The 15,700-nt window shown below is 43.4% G+C and overlaps 1 protein-coding gene across 1 annotated transcript in view; it reads left to right on the top strand.

Moving 5' to 3' along the window:
• Positions 1 to 15,114, top strand: part of ARFGEF3 (ARFGEF family member 3) — a 165,562-nt gene extending 150,448 nt beyond the window's left edge. The window contains exons 30-34 of the mRNA XM_032407797.1: positions 651 to 753; positions 982 to 1,113; positions 3,256 to 3,377; positions 7,430 to 8,648; positions 13,471 to 15,114. Coding sequence (XP_032263688.1) covers positions 651 to 753; positions 982 to 1,113; positions 3,256 to 3,377; positions 7,430 to 8,648; positions 13,471 to 13,662 — 1,768 coding nt within the window. The 3' untranslated portion in view covers positions 13,663 to 15,114. The remainder of the gene's footprint in view (positions 1 to 650; positions 754 to 981; positions 1,114 to 3,255; positions 3,378 to 7,429; positions 8,649 to 13,470) is intronic.
• The last annotated feature ends 586 nt before the right edge of the window (positions 15,115 to 15,700 follow it).

Raw genomic sequence — 15,700 nt, 5'->3', positions numbered from 1 at the left:
CTCATTTCAGTGTTTAATCAACAAGTATTTATTGTGTAAGGCATTATACGAGAGGTACTCGGCTGCATGGAAAGTCAGCCAAGGTCCCTGCCCTCAAGACGCTAATAGCCTTTTCTAAAGGACGTAACAGAGAGAGACACATAGAAAATGATAATAGGAAGGAGTTACTATACATGCCAAGGAGGGCAGGGGAGTAGATGGTCAGGAAGATCTTTTTCTATTAATGACACTTGGCCAGATCCCCCAAGGTGGGCAAGATTTTGCTAGGTGGGGACTTGTAAGCAAAACATCACAGACCTAATTATGGAGATCAGAGTCACAAGTAACGAGGGTTTTGGTTATTTTGGTTATTTGTCTAGGAGTAGTAGAAAATGGGGCTAGAATGGAAAAAGTAGTACAGACTACATACAGTCTTGCATTCGAGCCTCAGTTGAAACATTGCCGTATTTGTCATGGGGATCCATTGATGTTTCTGTAGTGAAATGCCTTAGGAAATAGTGTTGGGACAATGGAACACCAGTTGGATTGAAGACAAGAGTGATAAGAGGCAGCAAGGCTTGTGTGGAAGCTTTGGAATAAATCTGTGCATGCTTCTGTAAGGGCAACAACATGTACAGATTCAAGACTCCTTTCCTTGTCTCTTTGAGCAGGTACGTCCTTGTCACCGCGGGCCCCGTGTTCACTGAAGAAATGTGGAGGCTTGCCTGCTGTGCCCTGCAGGACGCCTTCTCCGCCACCCTCAAGCCTGTGAAGGTAAATTGCTTGCAGAAAGAGCCAGAGCGGGTTCCCATCTTCATGCCTCTCAAGTGGGGCATCTGGATGCTGCCTTCCTCCTCTTAGCAGGCAGTCTCACTTGAACTCCTACAGAGGGGGGAGAAAGAAGCGGTCAGATCAGTGCTTTTGTCCCAGACACAGGGATGATGGCAGCTCCAGGACGGGGCCCAGAGGCACCCAGGGAACCTCTGCTGTGTTTCTCCCCAGGATCTGCTGGGCTGCTTCCACAGCGGCACCGAGAGCTTCAGTGGGGAAGGCTGCCAGGTGAGGGTGGCGGCCCCCTCCTCCTCCCCCAGTGCCGAGGCCGAGTACTGGCGCATTCGAGCCATGGCTCAGCAGGTAAGGACTGGGGACTTCTAGAAGCTTCTTACTGTCAGTCTTGTATCACCAGACTGCCTTTCATTCCCTTAGGGAGATACCCCTCCTGGCTCTGACATCTTGTTAGTACTGTTCTTGATGAGGAATGACTAACCCAGTCAACAGCATTATAATCCTCTCCACCATCTCTTTCTCAGTGCATCCTCCAGTGCCCAGATCAGTTAAAGTCCTTTCTCTGCCTGGCCACTACACTTCATACACCACCTGACTTGCTTGGACTCCTTATATTATCCATATTTGCTTGAATATTGATGTTACTTACAGTCTACAGATGTCTAAGGACGGCAAATCTATTTGGGTTTTTTTCTTGTATCTCCCATACAGAGCTTAACATTTATAAGCTGCTTAATTTCAGTGGAATGTAACTCATAAGTAAAATTAAAATATACATACCCATGCAGGGATCACCATGTACCAATGACTTTTTTTCTTCTGGCAGATGTCAGAAGTCAGAAAAGTTGGTTGTAATCTCCTGAGTAGCAGAGAACATATTCTTACCTTGGTGTTCCTAGAGGAAGGCATACAGAAGACACTTAGTAAATGTCTGTTGAGTCAAGAGAGTTACTAAATCACGAAAGGCCTTCCAGCATTACCACTAGCTGCAGACATGCCCCCAAATACTTAAGTGACATGTCAATCTGTCTCTAAGACTGCATGGGGCTTCCAGCAGCAGGATTAAGCACTATCCCTAAATTTACACATATTCATAATCGTGAGTGGTTGTTGAGAATTCAGTCTATCATGTATTGGCAACAGACGTATTTGAAGTATGTCTTCATATGCAGAAGATACTTTGCAAATGTGTGTGGTATGTTTAAAACATGAAGCAATTTTTATAAATGTATATGCAGTGTTGGATTGAATTATTGGATAAGTATTCTAATTCTTTAAAGTGAATTGGGGATTATATTCAAAGGTGCCCTTTCTCTAGAAGATCTGTTTAAATCCTTGATAAAATCTCTCCTTAGTACAAAAATAATCCAGAATACTCTGATTATCAGTTGAGAAGTTTCCTGGCTAGGTCCAGTTTCTAAAGGACTTTCCCTAACACCCCTCACATAGCGGATCAAGAACCTTCCACCTTCAGCTTCTCCCATCATCTACTGTCCACATTCATGACACCCCAGGACATGATGGCTCTACTGATCGGAAGGGAGAGAGCACATACCACTGACGCATCCATGGCCAGTCCACAGAGGTTGGAAGGGAAGGAATGTCATAAAGCTGCAGTGAAGACCCACTTCCGTCCACATGGCTGTGGGGGACAGCTGTAGCAGAAGGGCACTGGAACGAGAGGTGGTCCTCTGACAGGATAGCTTCCCTAATGGGAATCCATTACACGCTAAAGATTTTCCGCATGAGCTTACAGTGGGCTTCCAAACTCATCCCACCGCACAGCAAGAACATGGAACCTTCTTCTGAAACAACAGATCATTAATGGAGCAGAAAGGCAGAGGCCATTTAGTGAAGATTTTACTTTGTAATATTTTCTCTTCCTCAGTCCCCAACCTTTCTATTCTATCCACCTTTCAGATAACCCAGATAATTTGATAATTCTTACAAAATTTGGAAAGAAAACATTTTAAGAAGACTTCTGTTTTCAAAGGGAAGAATCAAGAAGTGTTTACTGTTTTCTTAGTCACTTCTCCCACAGGCCCGTAGAGTAGCATGGCCACATCTGTAATCCCAACAGGAGGTCCTAATTAATGTCTTATTCCTGTGTTGGATGGAATATAATACCGGAGAGACATCAAAATCAAAGATTTTTTACAAACACAACCCCTCTTTATTTACTCTCAATATTAAATTCAGTGCTTGCTAGTTGGAGTGTAATGAGTTGTCACATGATAAAATTAGTCGTGTTCTTAGTATTAGTGTCAGCTGCTAACTTCTGAATATTTATTCTTCTGTTCTAATGCTATGCGTACGTAATACACACATATTAACTCTCTCAACAAACACACCAGGTAGGAAACCATTATCAACCTCACTTTATAGGTGAGGAAATGAGTAGGAAGAGTAAGCAACTTACCCAAGGCCAATCAGCTAATCCCTGGTGGAGTCAGGTTGAGGATGATGGAGCTCTGAACTGTACCTTTGCAGGTGTTTATGTTGGACACCCAGTGCTCACCAAAGACCCCAAACAACTTCGATCATGCTCAGTCCTGTCAGCTCATTATTGAGCTGCCTCCTGATGAGAAGCCAAATGGACACACCAAGAAAAGGTAAGCAGCTAATAAGCTTAAACATGTGGGCAACTTAGAACAAGGGAAGTCCATTTATTTTCGGTTGTGGCTCCTTGTAATCCAAGCTTTGGCTAAGAATACTGAAAACATTTATAGAGTCATTTAGCAAAGGTTTTTACAGAAAATTGTTCACTTTTTAACCAGAGCTTCCACGTTTCACATGTACTAGTTTGCCATGACAGAGTACTATCCACTGGGTGGCTCAAACAACAGAAATGTATTTGCTCACAGTTCTGGAGCCTAGAAGTCCAAGATCCAGGGGGCGGCAGGGTTGGTTTCTTCTGAGGCCTCTCTCCTTGGCTTCTGGATGGATGCTTTCTCCCTGTGTCTTCACATGGTCTTTCTCCTGTACATGTCTGTGTCCTAATCTCTTCTTATAAGGACACCAGTCACAGTGGATTAGGGCCCCACCCTAATTATTTTTCAAGACCTTATCTCCAGATGCACAGTCACACTGTGGTACTGTGGGTTTGGACTTCAACATATGAATCTGGAGGGGGACACAACTGAGTGTGTCTATAGTATTATCCATATTATGCTTTTTAAAAAAATTTGTAGTGTGAGGCTTGATTCATGTTGTTTTGGGGGAGAAATACATCAACTTCTCCTGAGCAATCCAGCTGTCAGGAGACAAAAAGATCTGTGCCCTTCCACATGAATCTTGCCCTTTTTAGATTGATTTATTTATTATTTTAGAGAGAGTAGGGGGGAGAGGCAGAGGGAGAGAGACAGAACCTCAAGGAGACTCCCCACTGAATGCGGAGCCCAATGCAGCCTGATCCCAGACCCTGAGATCGTGACCTGAGCCGAAATCAAGAGTCGACGCTTAACCGACTAAGCCACCCAGGTGCCCCTAATCTTGCCATTTTTAAATACTACCATTTTGCCTAAAAAAACGATTCTTCCTAGACTTGACGATAATCGCCATGACTGAAATTTCCCATTTTTAAACTTCCAGCACACAAATAGTAATGATAAGTATTTGAGCACTATACATGAGATTCAGTGGCTACATATTTCCCCTCCCGTTTTATCCATGGGGAAACATTCAGAGAGGCTGGGCCACCTATCCAGAGACACACAAGCACAAAGGCATGGAGCCACTTGGCATTATTGGATTTGACTCTTATTACAGAACAGTTCTTAACTTAGCACAGGATGTAGCGCAAGATGAGTTAGACCTAAGGAAGGTTCATGTATATACCGTCAGGTGCATCCTCAAAGGTCCATGCTGAAGTCACCCATGGAAAAAAAGACCTAAATCAAATTGATTATAATATTAATAAAGAGAAACCTGGGTGTGATTTTAAATCGCCGTGGCATTGATAGCCCCGAGCTTTACACAAACCACTGAGTATGAGAGCTTTAAGATGTAGTACTTGAAATTCTGAGTGTTTCTCTCTGAAACTGGCATTAGCATGTCTTGTCAGCCACCTGTTGGGCAATTAACTCTCCAGGAGGAGAGCTTTCCTTTGCACTTGGCCTCAGAAGCACGCACAGTCCCCTTCGTAATGGGTGTGCGGAGAAAAAGGTTGAAACACTTGGGTACAACAAATTGAAAAATTATCTGTTGATTTTTGTTTGCTCCAGGTCTTTTTTTTTTAATCTCCTATCAGCATAGGTGACTAAGAGTTGCACATCTGTAACCAGTTATTTCACTTTCTCGGTACCTTTCTGAAATTTTTATCTCACTATTGCTCCGGCTGCTTCCCTTTGTTTTCTTACTGTGCAGCATGTAGCTTGAACCTAAAGAAAAAGCTGCTAACTTCTGAATATTTTCTGTCCTTTTCACATGCACACTTAGCAATTTCATCTCCTAAAGCATCAATGGGGCTATCTCGGGTTGATAAAGATACTCCATAATTCACACATGGCCTTGCATCCACCATCCTTTTAAATGTTTTCTGGGAAAGGACTTTCCAGCTCTCAGGGAAGATGATAGATCATGTCCTGTGGGCTAGGGTGTTTATACCTTCCGAAGGTAGATCAGACTCACCTCTCTGGCTGTGGTTCCTGCTTCAGGAGTCCAGGCTGCCAGGGGCACAGGGTTGAGGTGTCTGAGCCATTTCTCAAGGAGAACATTTCCTCCTGGCGGCAATCTGTTCAGGCGCCTGCGCTTAGAACCAACCTGTTCGTGTTACTCCATTTGTCTTAGACACTTACTTACATCTTCCCAGGCCCTGGGGACAAAGATGAGTAAGATACTGCCCTGGCCCTTGAGGACTTTATAGTGTAATGGGGCAGACAAGGGAACAGATTTGAGTGATGGGCGACAGGATTTCCCTTTGGTTAGCATCCTATGGCTGTAGACATGAAGCGCTAGACCAACTTGGTGGCTTTTAGAGCCTCGTCTTCAGAAGAATGCATATTCAGGGTTCCTAGTACCTTAAATAACTTAGCAGAAGGAGGGGAGAATGGGGAGTTATTGTTCAAGGGGTATTGAGTTTGGGATGAAAAGGCTCTAGAAAGAGTGGTGACAGTTACCCAAAATTGTGCAGGTACTTAATGCCACTGAATTGTACTTTTAAAAATGGCTCAAATAGCAACTTTATATCATGTATATTTTACCACCAAAAAAAAAAAAAAAAATCACTTCAGTGATTTGTTAGAAAGAGTTAGAGTCTGTAAACGACAGATCTGTGCTGAGCCTTCTGGGTCCCCTCAGTGCAGGGGGCAAGGCCAGCCTTTAAATGTACAGAAGCATCTGTGTTCTCTTCTGTTAAAAGGTCATTTTTAAATGCAAGGTCACAGCTAGACATATTAACATAATTGGATCTTTGAAATAAACAATTAATAAGAGTTGTCATACTTTTATAATTACCCTGTTAAGGGAATTAGTTTGCAACATAATGGCATAAGCTATTTTCATGCAATTCCAAGAGCAGTGAACGCAAAGTGAAACCATAAACCACAAACCACAAGGGTGAATTAAAATATTCAGTAAAGGTAGTACCTAGAATTGAAATTGTTTTCTTAGAAGAGGCCAAATCACCAAGGGGCACATGTAAGGCTTCCTATGTGGGCTGTGCCCACTTCTCAACCATGAGTCCTGGCCAGGTGTCTATTTGCCCCACCCCACGCCCCATGCCACATAGCTGACCTGAGGGGCATCTCAGTGGATCCAAAAGAGCATTCGGGGCCCACAGAGGAGTCCTGTGACCATGATGGCAGGAAAGGATGCAGAAGAGAATTGCAGGTGTTGAGTGAACACAGCTTTCTCTCTCCTAGGTTTGGTTTAGAAAGCTTGAGTTATCTATTTCTTAATTTTGCGAATGTTTGGCCCTCATCCATCTCACGTGCTGGAAGCCCTGAAGTTTTTACGTCTATACACCTAAAGCATTAACAGTTAATCCTGGTAAACTGGTTTGGTCCCTAGAAAGATAGATTTCAGTGAGACTGCTCACAACTTTGGGTTTGAAAAAAAAGTCCAAAGGGTAGAGAAGAGAGCCAATTCAAATTCACAGAACTGACCAGACATTGTTACTTTCTGATTTTAGTTCCTTCATAGTTGCAAGTAATAAAATGTCAAATGTTGTATCCCTTTACTGTGTCTATACTGAAAAGTTTTTATAAAACAGTAATATTACATAGCGCCTAGGTTTGAGAAAGTATTGGCAATTCCATTAATCATAATTAAAATGGTGATCATGTAATGCCCCCAGAAGTTGGCCTTTTATTTTTTTTTTTAAGGATTTTATTTATCTACTTGAGAGAGACAGAGAGCACGCCTAAGGCGGGGGCAGGGGGAGGGGGGCAGTGGGTGGCAGGGAAAGGGAGAAGCAGACTCCCCACTGAGCAGGGAGCCCGACGTGGGACTCGATCCCAGGACCCTGAGCCAAAGGCAGACGCTTCACTGACCGAGCCACCCAGGCACCCCGAAGTTTGCCCTTTTTGAAGGAAAGCATTGAAATAAAGCAGTTTAGTGTATAATTTTGCCTATGTCATTCTACAGTGCGTAACATCAGAATCACTTTAAAGTAACCCGCATGGGGCAGAAGGCTACTAATCAATCCCCTTCTTTTCATTTGAAGCGTGTCGTTCAGGGAAATTGTGGTGAGCTTGCTGTCTCATCAGGTGTTACTCCAGAACCTGTACGACATCTTGCTGGAAGAGTTCGTCAAGGGCCCCTCCCCGGGAGAGGAGAAGACGGTGCAGGTCCCGGAGGCCAAGCTGGCCGGCTTCCTCAGGTACATCTCCATGCAGAACCTGGCGGTCATATTCGACCTGCTGCTGGACTCGTACAGGACGGCGAGGGAGTTCGACACGAGCCCTGGGCTGAAGTGCCTGCTGAAGAAGGTGTCTGGCATTGGAGGCGCGGCCAATCTCTACCGCCAGTCGGCCATGAGCTTTAACATTTATTTCCACGCGCTGGTGTGCGCCGTCCTCACCAACCAGGAAACCATCACCGCCGAGCAAGTGAAGAAAGTGCTTTTTGAGGACGAGGAGAGAAGCACAGACTCGTCCCAGCAGTGCTCGTCCGAAGACGAAGACATTTTTGAGGAGACGGCCCAGGTGAGCCCCCCGCGGGGCAAGGAGAAGCGGCAGTGGAGGGCCCGGCTGCCCTCCCTGAGCGTGCAGCCCATCAGCAACGCCGACTGGGTGTGGCTGGTCAAGCGGCTGCACAAGCTGTGCATGGAGCTGTGCAACCACTACATCCAGATGCACCTGGACCTGGAGAGCGGCATGGAGGAAGCGCCCGTCTTCAAGAGTGACCCGTTCTTCATCCTCCCCTCCTTCCAGTCGGAGTCCTCCACCCCGTCAACTGGCGGGTTCTCGGGGAAAGACACCCCTTCTGAGGACGACCGGAGCCAGACCCGGGATCACACCAGCGAGCCCAGCAGCCTGAGGGCGGGCGGCGCGGACCTGCTGCTGCTGCCCCCGAGCCCCAAGGTGGAGAAGAAGGACCCCGGCCGGAAGAAGGAATGGTGGGAGAACGCGGGCAACAAAATCTACACCATGGCGGCCGACAAAACCATTGCCAAGTTGATGACGGAGTACAAAAAGAGGAAGCAGCAGCATAACCTGCCCACCTTCCCCAAAGAGGTCAAAGTGGAGAAGAAGGGCGAGCCACTGGGTCCGAGGGGCCAGGACTCCCCGCTGCTTCAGCGTCCCCAGCACTTGATAGACCAGGGGCAGATGCGCCATTCGTTCAGCGCGGGCCCCGAGCTGCTGCGACAGAAGAGGCCCCGCTCCGGCTCCACCGGGAGCTCCCTGAGTGTGTCCGTGAGGGACGCCGAAGCACAGATCCAGGTGGGTTCCCGCCAGCCCGGGGATGCTGGGAGGCGCACCTGGCAGTGGGGCGGGGGGCTTCCAGGGACACACGTGTCCCCCTTAGGGAACACTCACACATTCTACGAGTTGATAGACACCAGTAGGAGACAGAACCCAGTTCCCCTCCAAAGTCAGAGGGTCGCCTGAGCCTAACACATAGCATCTGCCTGGGTCAATATATCTGTGTGAAACTGACATTTTACTCTTACATAACTTCAGGAATTATTTTTATGGGTTATAAGAGATACTGAGAACTCGGAACTCACCCGAATAAATAAGATGGAGCTGAAGCTTCTAAAGTGGATGTGCTTTCACTGGCATTGAGTCCTGAGTTTATCACTGGAAGATGCACTGAAGAAATGTGTAAAGGGAAAAAAAAAAGCAAAGTGCCTATTATTAGATGGTTATACCAGTGAATATCAATGTTTTCATCTCGAGTTTTTCTAATCCATTAGGAGCACATAACAATTTTCATCTTTAGAGGGCTTTGAGTGCTCCTGTTCCTTCATATATTTAAAATGAGTAATTCCATGGTACATCAAAAACTCAGCTTGAGAAGAAAACAATGTTGGCACAGTTTGTTCAATTTAAAAATAGATGAGATGGTAAAAGAGGAATAGAGGGATCTAGAGTCATAGGGAGCCCTTTAAAAATAATCCAGGGGTTTAAATTGTGGGCCTAGGATCTTAGATCCTAGGATTCTGTGAACCTACACAAGAACATAGTCTCAGAATAAACATAAATTTGGACTTAACATGAATCTTGCAAGATGCCTTATTTTCCTCTAAAATACTGGAACATAGAACCAAATTTCAAAATCCACAAAAGTCAGATGAGATTTGCAAAAGTCCAGTCAAAGGGAGATGTATGGTTATTCTATAATAGATGACCTTCTTGATAAATGTCTTAATTTTTTTTATGTCTTGGAGATTTGCTTATGACTTTAAAAGTTATCCTGAGTGAAGGTAGTCCTATTCCAGTTTGCTAGGCATTATAGAGACTGATCATTTAAAATGTCCTATGTCCTATGGAAATTTCATTATGAGAAGGCAGGAGAGTTTTTAAAAACCTGAGGAATAAGTAAGATTTTTGTACAGGCATACCTTGGAGATATTGCAGGTTTGGCTCCAGACCACTGCAATAAAGCAAATATCAAAGTGAGTCAAATGAATTTTTTGGTTTCCCAGTGCATGTAAAAGTTATATTTACACTGTAGTCTATGAAGTGTGCAATAGCATATCTAGAAATATATATACATACCTTAATTTTAAAAATACTTTATTGCTAAAAAATGCTAACCATCCTTTGAAGTTTTCAGCGAGTCAGTCTTTCTGCCAATGGAGGGTCTTGCCTCACTGTTGATGGCTGCTGACTGATCAGGGTGGTGGTTGCTGAAGGTTGGGACAGCTGTGGCAATTTCTTAAAATAAGGCAACAATAAAGTTTGCTGTGTTGACTCACTAACGATTTCTCTGTAGCACGCAATGCTGTTTGGTAACATTTACCCACAGAACTTTGTTCAAAATGCGAGTCAGTCCTCTCAACCCTGCCGCTGCTTTATCATCTAAGTTTATATAATATTCTAAATCCTTACTTGTCACTTCAACAGTCTTCATGGTATCTTCACCAGGAGTAGATTCCATCTCAAGAAACCACTTTCTTTGCTCATACATAAGCAGCAGCTCCTCGTGTGTTCAAGTTTGATCAGGAGATCACAGCAATTCAGTCCCATCTTCAGGCTCCACTGCTAATTCTAGTTCTCCTAGAACTAGCTTCTTCCAAACTCCTGTTCATGTTGATGTTTTGATCTCTTCCCATGAATCACAAATGTTCTTTTTTATTATTATTATTATGTTAGTCACCATACAGTACTTCATTAGTTTTTGATGTAGTGTTCCATGATTCATTGTTTGCATATAACACCCAGTGCTCAAAGCAGTATGTGCCCTCCTTAATACCCATCACCAGGCTAACCCATCCCCCCACCCCCCTCCCCTCTAGAACCCTCGGTCTGTTTCTCAGAGTCCATAGTCTCTCATGGTTCGTCTCCCTCTCCGATTTCCCCCCCTTCATTTTTCCCTTCCTTCTTCTAATGTCTTCTGTGCTATTCCTTATGTTCCACAAATAAGTGAAACCATATGATAATTGACTTTCTCTGCTTGACTTATTTCACTTAGCATAATCTCCTCCAGTCCCATCCATGTTGGTGTAAAAATTGGGTATTCATCCTTTCTGATGGCTGAGTAATATTCCATTGTGTATATGGACCACATCTTCTTTATCCATTTGTCTATTGAAGGGCATTTCAGCTCTTTCCACAGTGGCTATTGTGGACATTGCTGCTATGAACGAATGTTCTCAATGGCATCTAGAATAGTGAATACTTTTCCAGGTTTTCAATATGCTTTGCTCAGATCCATCAGAAGAATCACTATCTATGGCAGCTATAGCTTTACAAAATGGATTTCTTATATAATGACTTGAAAGTAGAAATGACTCCTTGATCCATAGGCTGCAGAATAGCTGTTGTGTTAGCAGTCATGAAGATAGCAGTAATCTCATTGTATATCGCCATCAGAGCTCTTGGGTAACCAGGACATTGTCAATAAGCATATTATTATTTATTTTTTAAAATTTCAATTAGCCAACATATAGTACATCATTAGTTTTTGATTCAGTGTTCAATGATCCATTAGTTGCCTATAACACGCAGTGCTCATCAGATCATGTGCCCTCCTCAATACCCATCACCCTGTTAGCCCATCCCCCCACCCCCCTCTCTTCTGCAGCCTTCAGTTTGTTTTCCTGAGTCAAGAGTCTCTCATGGTTTTTCTCCCTCTGATTTCTTCCCATTCAATTTTCCCTCCCTTCCCCTATGGTCCTCTGCGCTATTCTTTATATTCCACGTATAAGTGAAACCATATGACAATTGTCTTTCTCTGATTGACTTATTTTACTTAGGATAATACCCTCCAGTTCCATCCATGTCAATGCAAATGGTAAGTATTCATCCTTTCTGTTGGCTGAATAGTATTCCATCGTATATATGTACCATATCTTCTTTATCCATTCATCTGCTGAAGGACATCTTGGCTCCTTCCACAGTTTGGCTTGTGTGGACATTGTTGCTATGAACATCGGGGTGCATGTGCCCCTTTTTTTCACTACATGTCTATCTTTGGTGTAAATATCCAGTAGTGCGATTGCTGGGTCGTAGGGTAGCTCTATTTTTAACTTCTTGAGGAACCTCTATACTGTTTTCAATAAGCAGTATTTTAAAAGGACTCTTCTGAGTAGTAGTTCTCAACAGTGGGCTTAAAATACTCAGTTAACCATGTTGTAAACAGATGTGCTGTCATCCAGGCTTTGTTATTCCATTTATAGAACACAGGCAGAGTAGATTTAGTGTAATTCTTAAGGGTTCTAGAATTTTCAGAATGGTAAATGAGCACTGGCTTCAACTGAAAGTCCCCAGCTGCATTAGCCCCTAACTAGAGAGTCAGCCTGTTCTTTGAAGCCGGGCATTGACTTCTCTCTAGCTATGAAGTCCTGGATGGCATCTTCCCACAGAAGGCTATTCATCTACACTGAAAATCTGCTGTCTAGTGTAGCCAGCTTCATGAATGATCTGAGCCAGACCTTCTGCAGAACTTGCTTCAGCTTCTACATCAACACTTGCTGCTTTACCTTGCAACTTTCCGTTATGGAAATGGCTTCTTCCCTTAAGCCTCATGAACCCACTTCTGCGAGTTTCAGACTTTTCTTCTACAGCTTCCTTACCTCTCCAGCCTTCACAGAATTGAAGAGAGTTAGGGCCTTGCTTGGGATTAGGCTTTGGCTGAAGGGAATGTTACGGCTGCCCTTGATCTTCTATCCAGACCACTCAGACTTTCTCCATATTAGCACTTAGGTTGTTTCTCTTTCTTAATCATTTGTGTCCTCACTGGAGTAGCACTTTTAATTTCCTTCAGGAACTTTCCCTTCACATTCACAACTTGACTAACCTAGGTTAGAAGCTAAGTTCTTGTGCCAATCTCGGCTTTCAACATGCCTTCCTCACTAAGCGTAATCATTTCTAGCTTTTGATTTAAAGGGAGAGACCTAGGACTGTTCCTTTCGTTTGAACACTTAGAGGCCATTGTAAGGTTATTAATTGGCCTAGCTTCAGTGTTGGTGTGTCTCAGGGAGTAGGGAGACCTGAGGAGCAGGAGAGAGATGGGGGAACTGGTGAGTGGAGCAGTCAGAACACACACATTTATCGATTAGGTTTACCATTTTATATGGGCACGATTCATGGCATCCCAAAACAAGCAGTAGTAACATCAAAGATCACTGATCACAGATCACCATAACAAATATAATAATAATGCAAAAGTGTGAAGTATTGTGGGAATTACCAAAACGTGACACAGAGATACCAAGTGAGCAAATGCTATTGGAAAAATGGTGCCGGCGATGGACTTGCTCCACACAGGGCTGTGCAGATGTTCAGTTTGAAAAAAAAAAGACAAAGCAGTATTTGGGAAGCAGAGTAAAGCAAAGCACAATAAAACAAGATACTCCTGTAGTCCATGAAACCTAAAAAGAAGGTATTCCTAATGGTAGAGGAAACTCCACTACTCCTTGTATGTATGAACTTAAAATGACAACTTCTAGCCCCATTAAATTAGTAAAGACTGATTTTTTGCGACCTAAAGCCCAGAAAACTCACTTGCCAATTGGCAGGGCTTAGCCACACCTGAGAGTTCAAATGCACCCAGAGTCAAAAGCTGCTAATCATTCTCCTCAATCCTTTCTCTTAGGCATGGACCAACATGGTGCTAACAGTTCTCAATCAGATTCAGATCCTTCCAGACCAGACCTTCACGGCCCTGCAGCCAGCCGTGTTCCCATGCATCAGCCAGCTGACCTGCCACGTGACGGACATCAGAGTGCGCCAGGCTGTGAGGGAATGGCTGGGCAGAGTGGGCCGGGTCTATGACATCATCGTGTAGAAGACTCACATTGACGAAATACAATAGTGGAGGTTAGAGAATGCCTGCTGGTCCAACAGATAGCATTTTCCCCACCACCAGCCCCACTGAAACCAGAGTCTCAGAGAACAGTCTGCCCTTCCCTCGCTAATCAGCACAGGGGCCATTCTGGACACTCAACCTTGTATCTAGAGGACACAAACGATACTTTGATTTTGCACATTATTTCAGAAAAGTCTCCATTCTTTGACACATTTCTAAATTTTGATGTTTATTTCCCAGTGCTTTTGCCTGCAATGTTATTCCCAAAAGGGTCCCTTTCAAGGACTACTCCTTTGAAAACACTACACTGATCCATCTGATTTTCTTTTTCTTTTAAATGCAATTGTTAAGGAAATATCTGCTGGTAAGTCAAGCTGATGTGTAAGCACTCCGGCATCTGGTAGCAGACATTCTTCATCAGAGGAAGATTTTCATTATGATTATGGGCTTAGCAGGGAAGAAAACAGTTGGAAAAACATATTCTTGGGTGTCATAGTCAAGAAAGGGATGACTTCCTCTGTAAAATGTTCCAGAACGTTTCAAAGTTGTCCTAAATTGTCAAGATTTTCTGGTTGGTATTCACCAACTTCTTTTAAGGTACTGTTGTGCCTTTATTTCCCTATTTCTAAAGGAAGAAAATGCTTTCCTGGCAGGGTTTTAAGTCTATGTCCTGGCAGCTTTTGGCACACAGCTCCCAGTGATAGTGGCTGATAGAGATCTTGCCAAAAGACGTAAGACTGACCTGCCACCCTGGCTTCCCATTAGCCTTTGCTTTTGCTCCCAAGGCAAAACAGGAAAGGGAAAGAAAAAATGGTGCCTTAGTTTCTTGTTGCACAGACATTTCTATGCTCCAGCTATCTGAACATAAGGCAGAACATCGGATTTTTAAGAAAACAAAATGTTAAAATGCAACTCATTTTGTATCAGCATCCTTGGAGGAAAGGACTCAGTTCTCCATCCAGTGAGCAGACTTCTCAGGGAACGGGGCAGACAGTGTGGGGTGGTAGGAAGACAACTGGAAGGGGTAAGAAAGGAGATTGGGATGAAGTCATTTTCAACCTTAAAATATTATGCAACCGTCACATGAGATTATAGTGTCAGACGTACAAGCTCTTGTCTCAGAAGAAAATAAAACTAAGAAGGGGGCACAGTGAAATTTAGGAAATGAAGTTTTTCAATGTAAAATATTTGTCCTCTCTGGCAAGTAAATTTACCCTATGTCTGAGGTCCTTCTAAATGGCTATTTTACATGGATATTTCTTTTAGATAGATCTAGAAAATTAATTTGGAACCTTTGTCTACTTTACAATATACTTAGTAGTTCTTAAATTATAATGACTGAAACTCCTCAATGAGGCCCACTCGTATACATTCTAGAAAATAGAGTTAGTTGCTAAGACCTACATTATCATTTTCCCAGCCCCTAAAAATGTGTTCATAATTGAGTGTCATTCTTTAAAAATAAAATATCAACTCTTCAGTATAGAAGTAAGGATTTAAAACTAACAACTTTACTCAGTGCTGGTATTGGTAAGCTTTGTCTTCCTTGAGAAATAGGTAACTATCTACAAGGTTAAGATGAAGACAGGGTTCCCTGATTTATTTAGGCAATCTAAAAGAACCCCATCATTCCGTATACCATCTAGAGATCACCACAGAGTCCAGAAGACGCATTTCCAGTTCCACAACACCCTCTCTTTGCCTTCTTCAGCTTTTACTCATTAGACAAAAAAGTTTAGAAACAGACCAACTATTTGATCTTGACAAGCAATGAATTTTGGGGATAGCAGCTAGCTGTAGTCTATACTTTTAAATTTTTATATTTTGAAAGTAGACTTGAGAGTCAGATACTGTTTTAACAAAAGCTACAAAAAGAAACAGAACCACCATGATGTACTGCTAATATGAGGTTTAGTTCCCCTTTCTGAGCCCATGAGGACCCCAAAATTCACTTTGGGGGTGGGGAAGGAGCTTCAGTAGAGCAGAGTATCAAATCAGAGTGATTATAAAATGTTTA

Source organism: Phoca vitulina, unplaced genomic scaffold (genome assembly GCF_004348235.1).
Source record: "Phoca vitulina isolate PV1807 unplaced genomic scaffold, GSC_HSeal_1.0 scaffold9, whole genome shotgun sequence".
In the NCBI taxonomy this organism is placed as follows: domain Eukaryota; kingdom Metazoa; phylum Chordata; class Mammalia; order Carnivora; family Phocidae; genus Phoca; species Phoca vitulina.
Note: the sequence above shows the minus strand (reverse complement) of the source record. Positions and strands in the feature narration are given on the sequence as shown.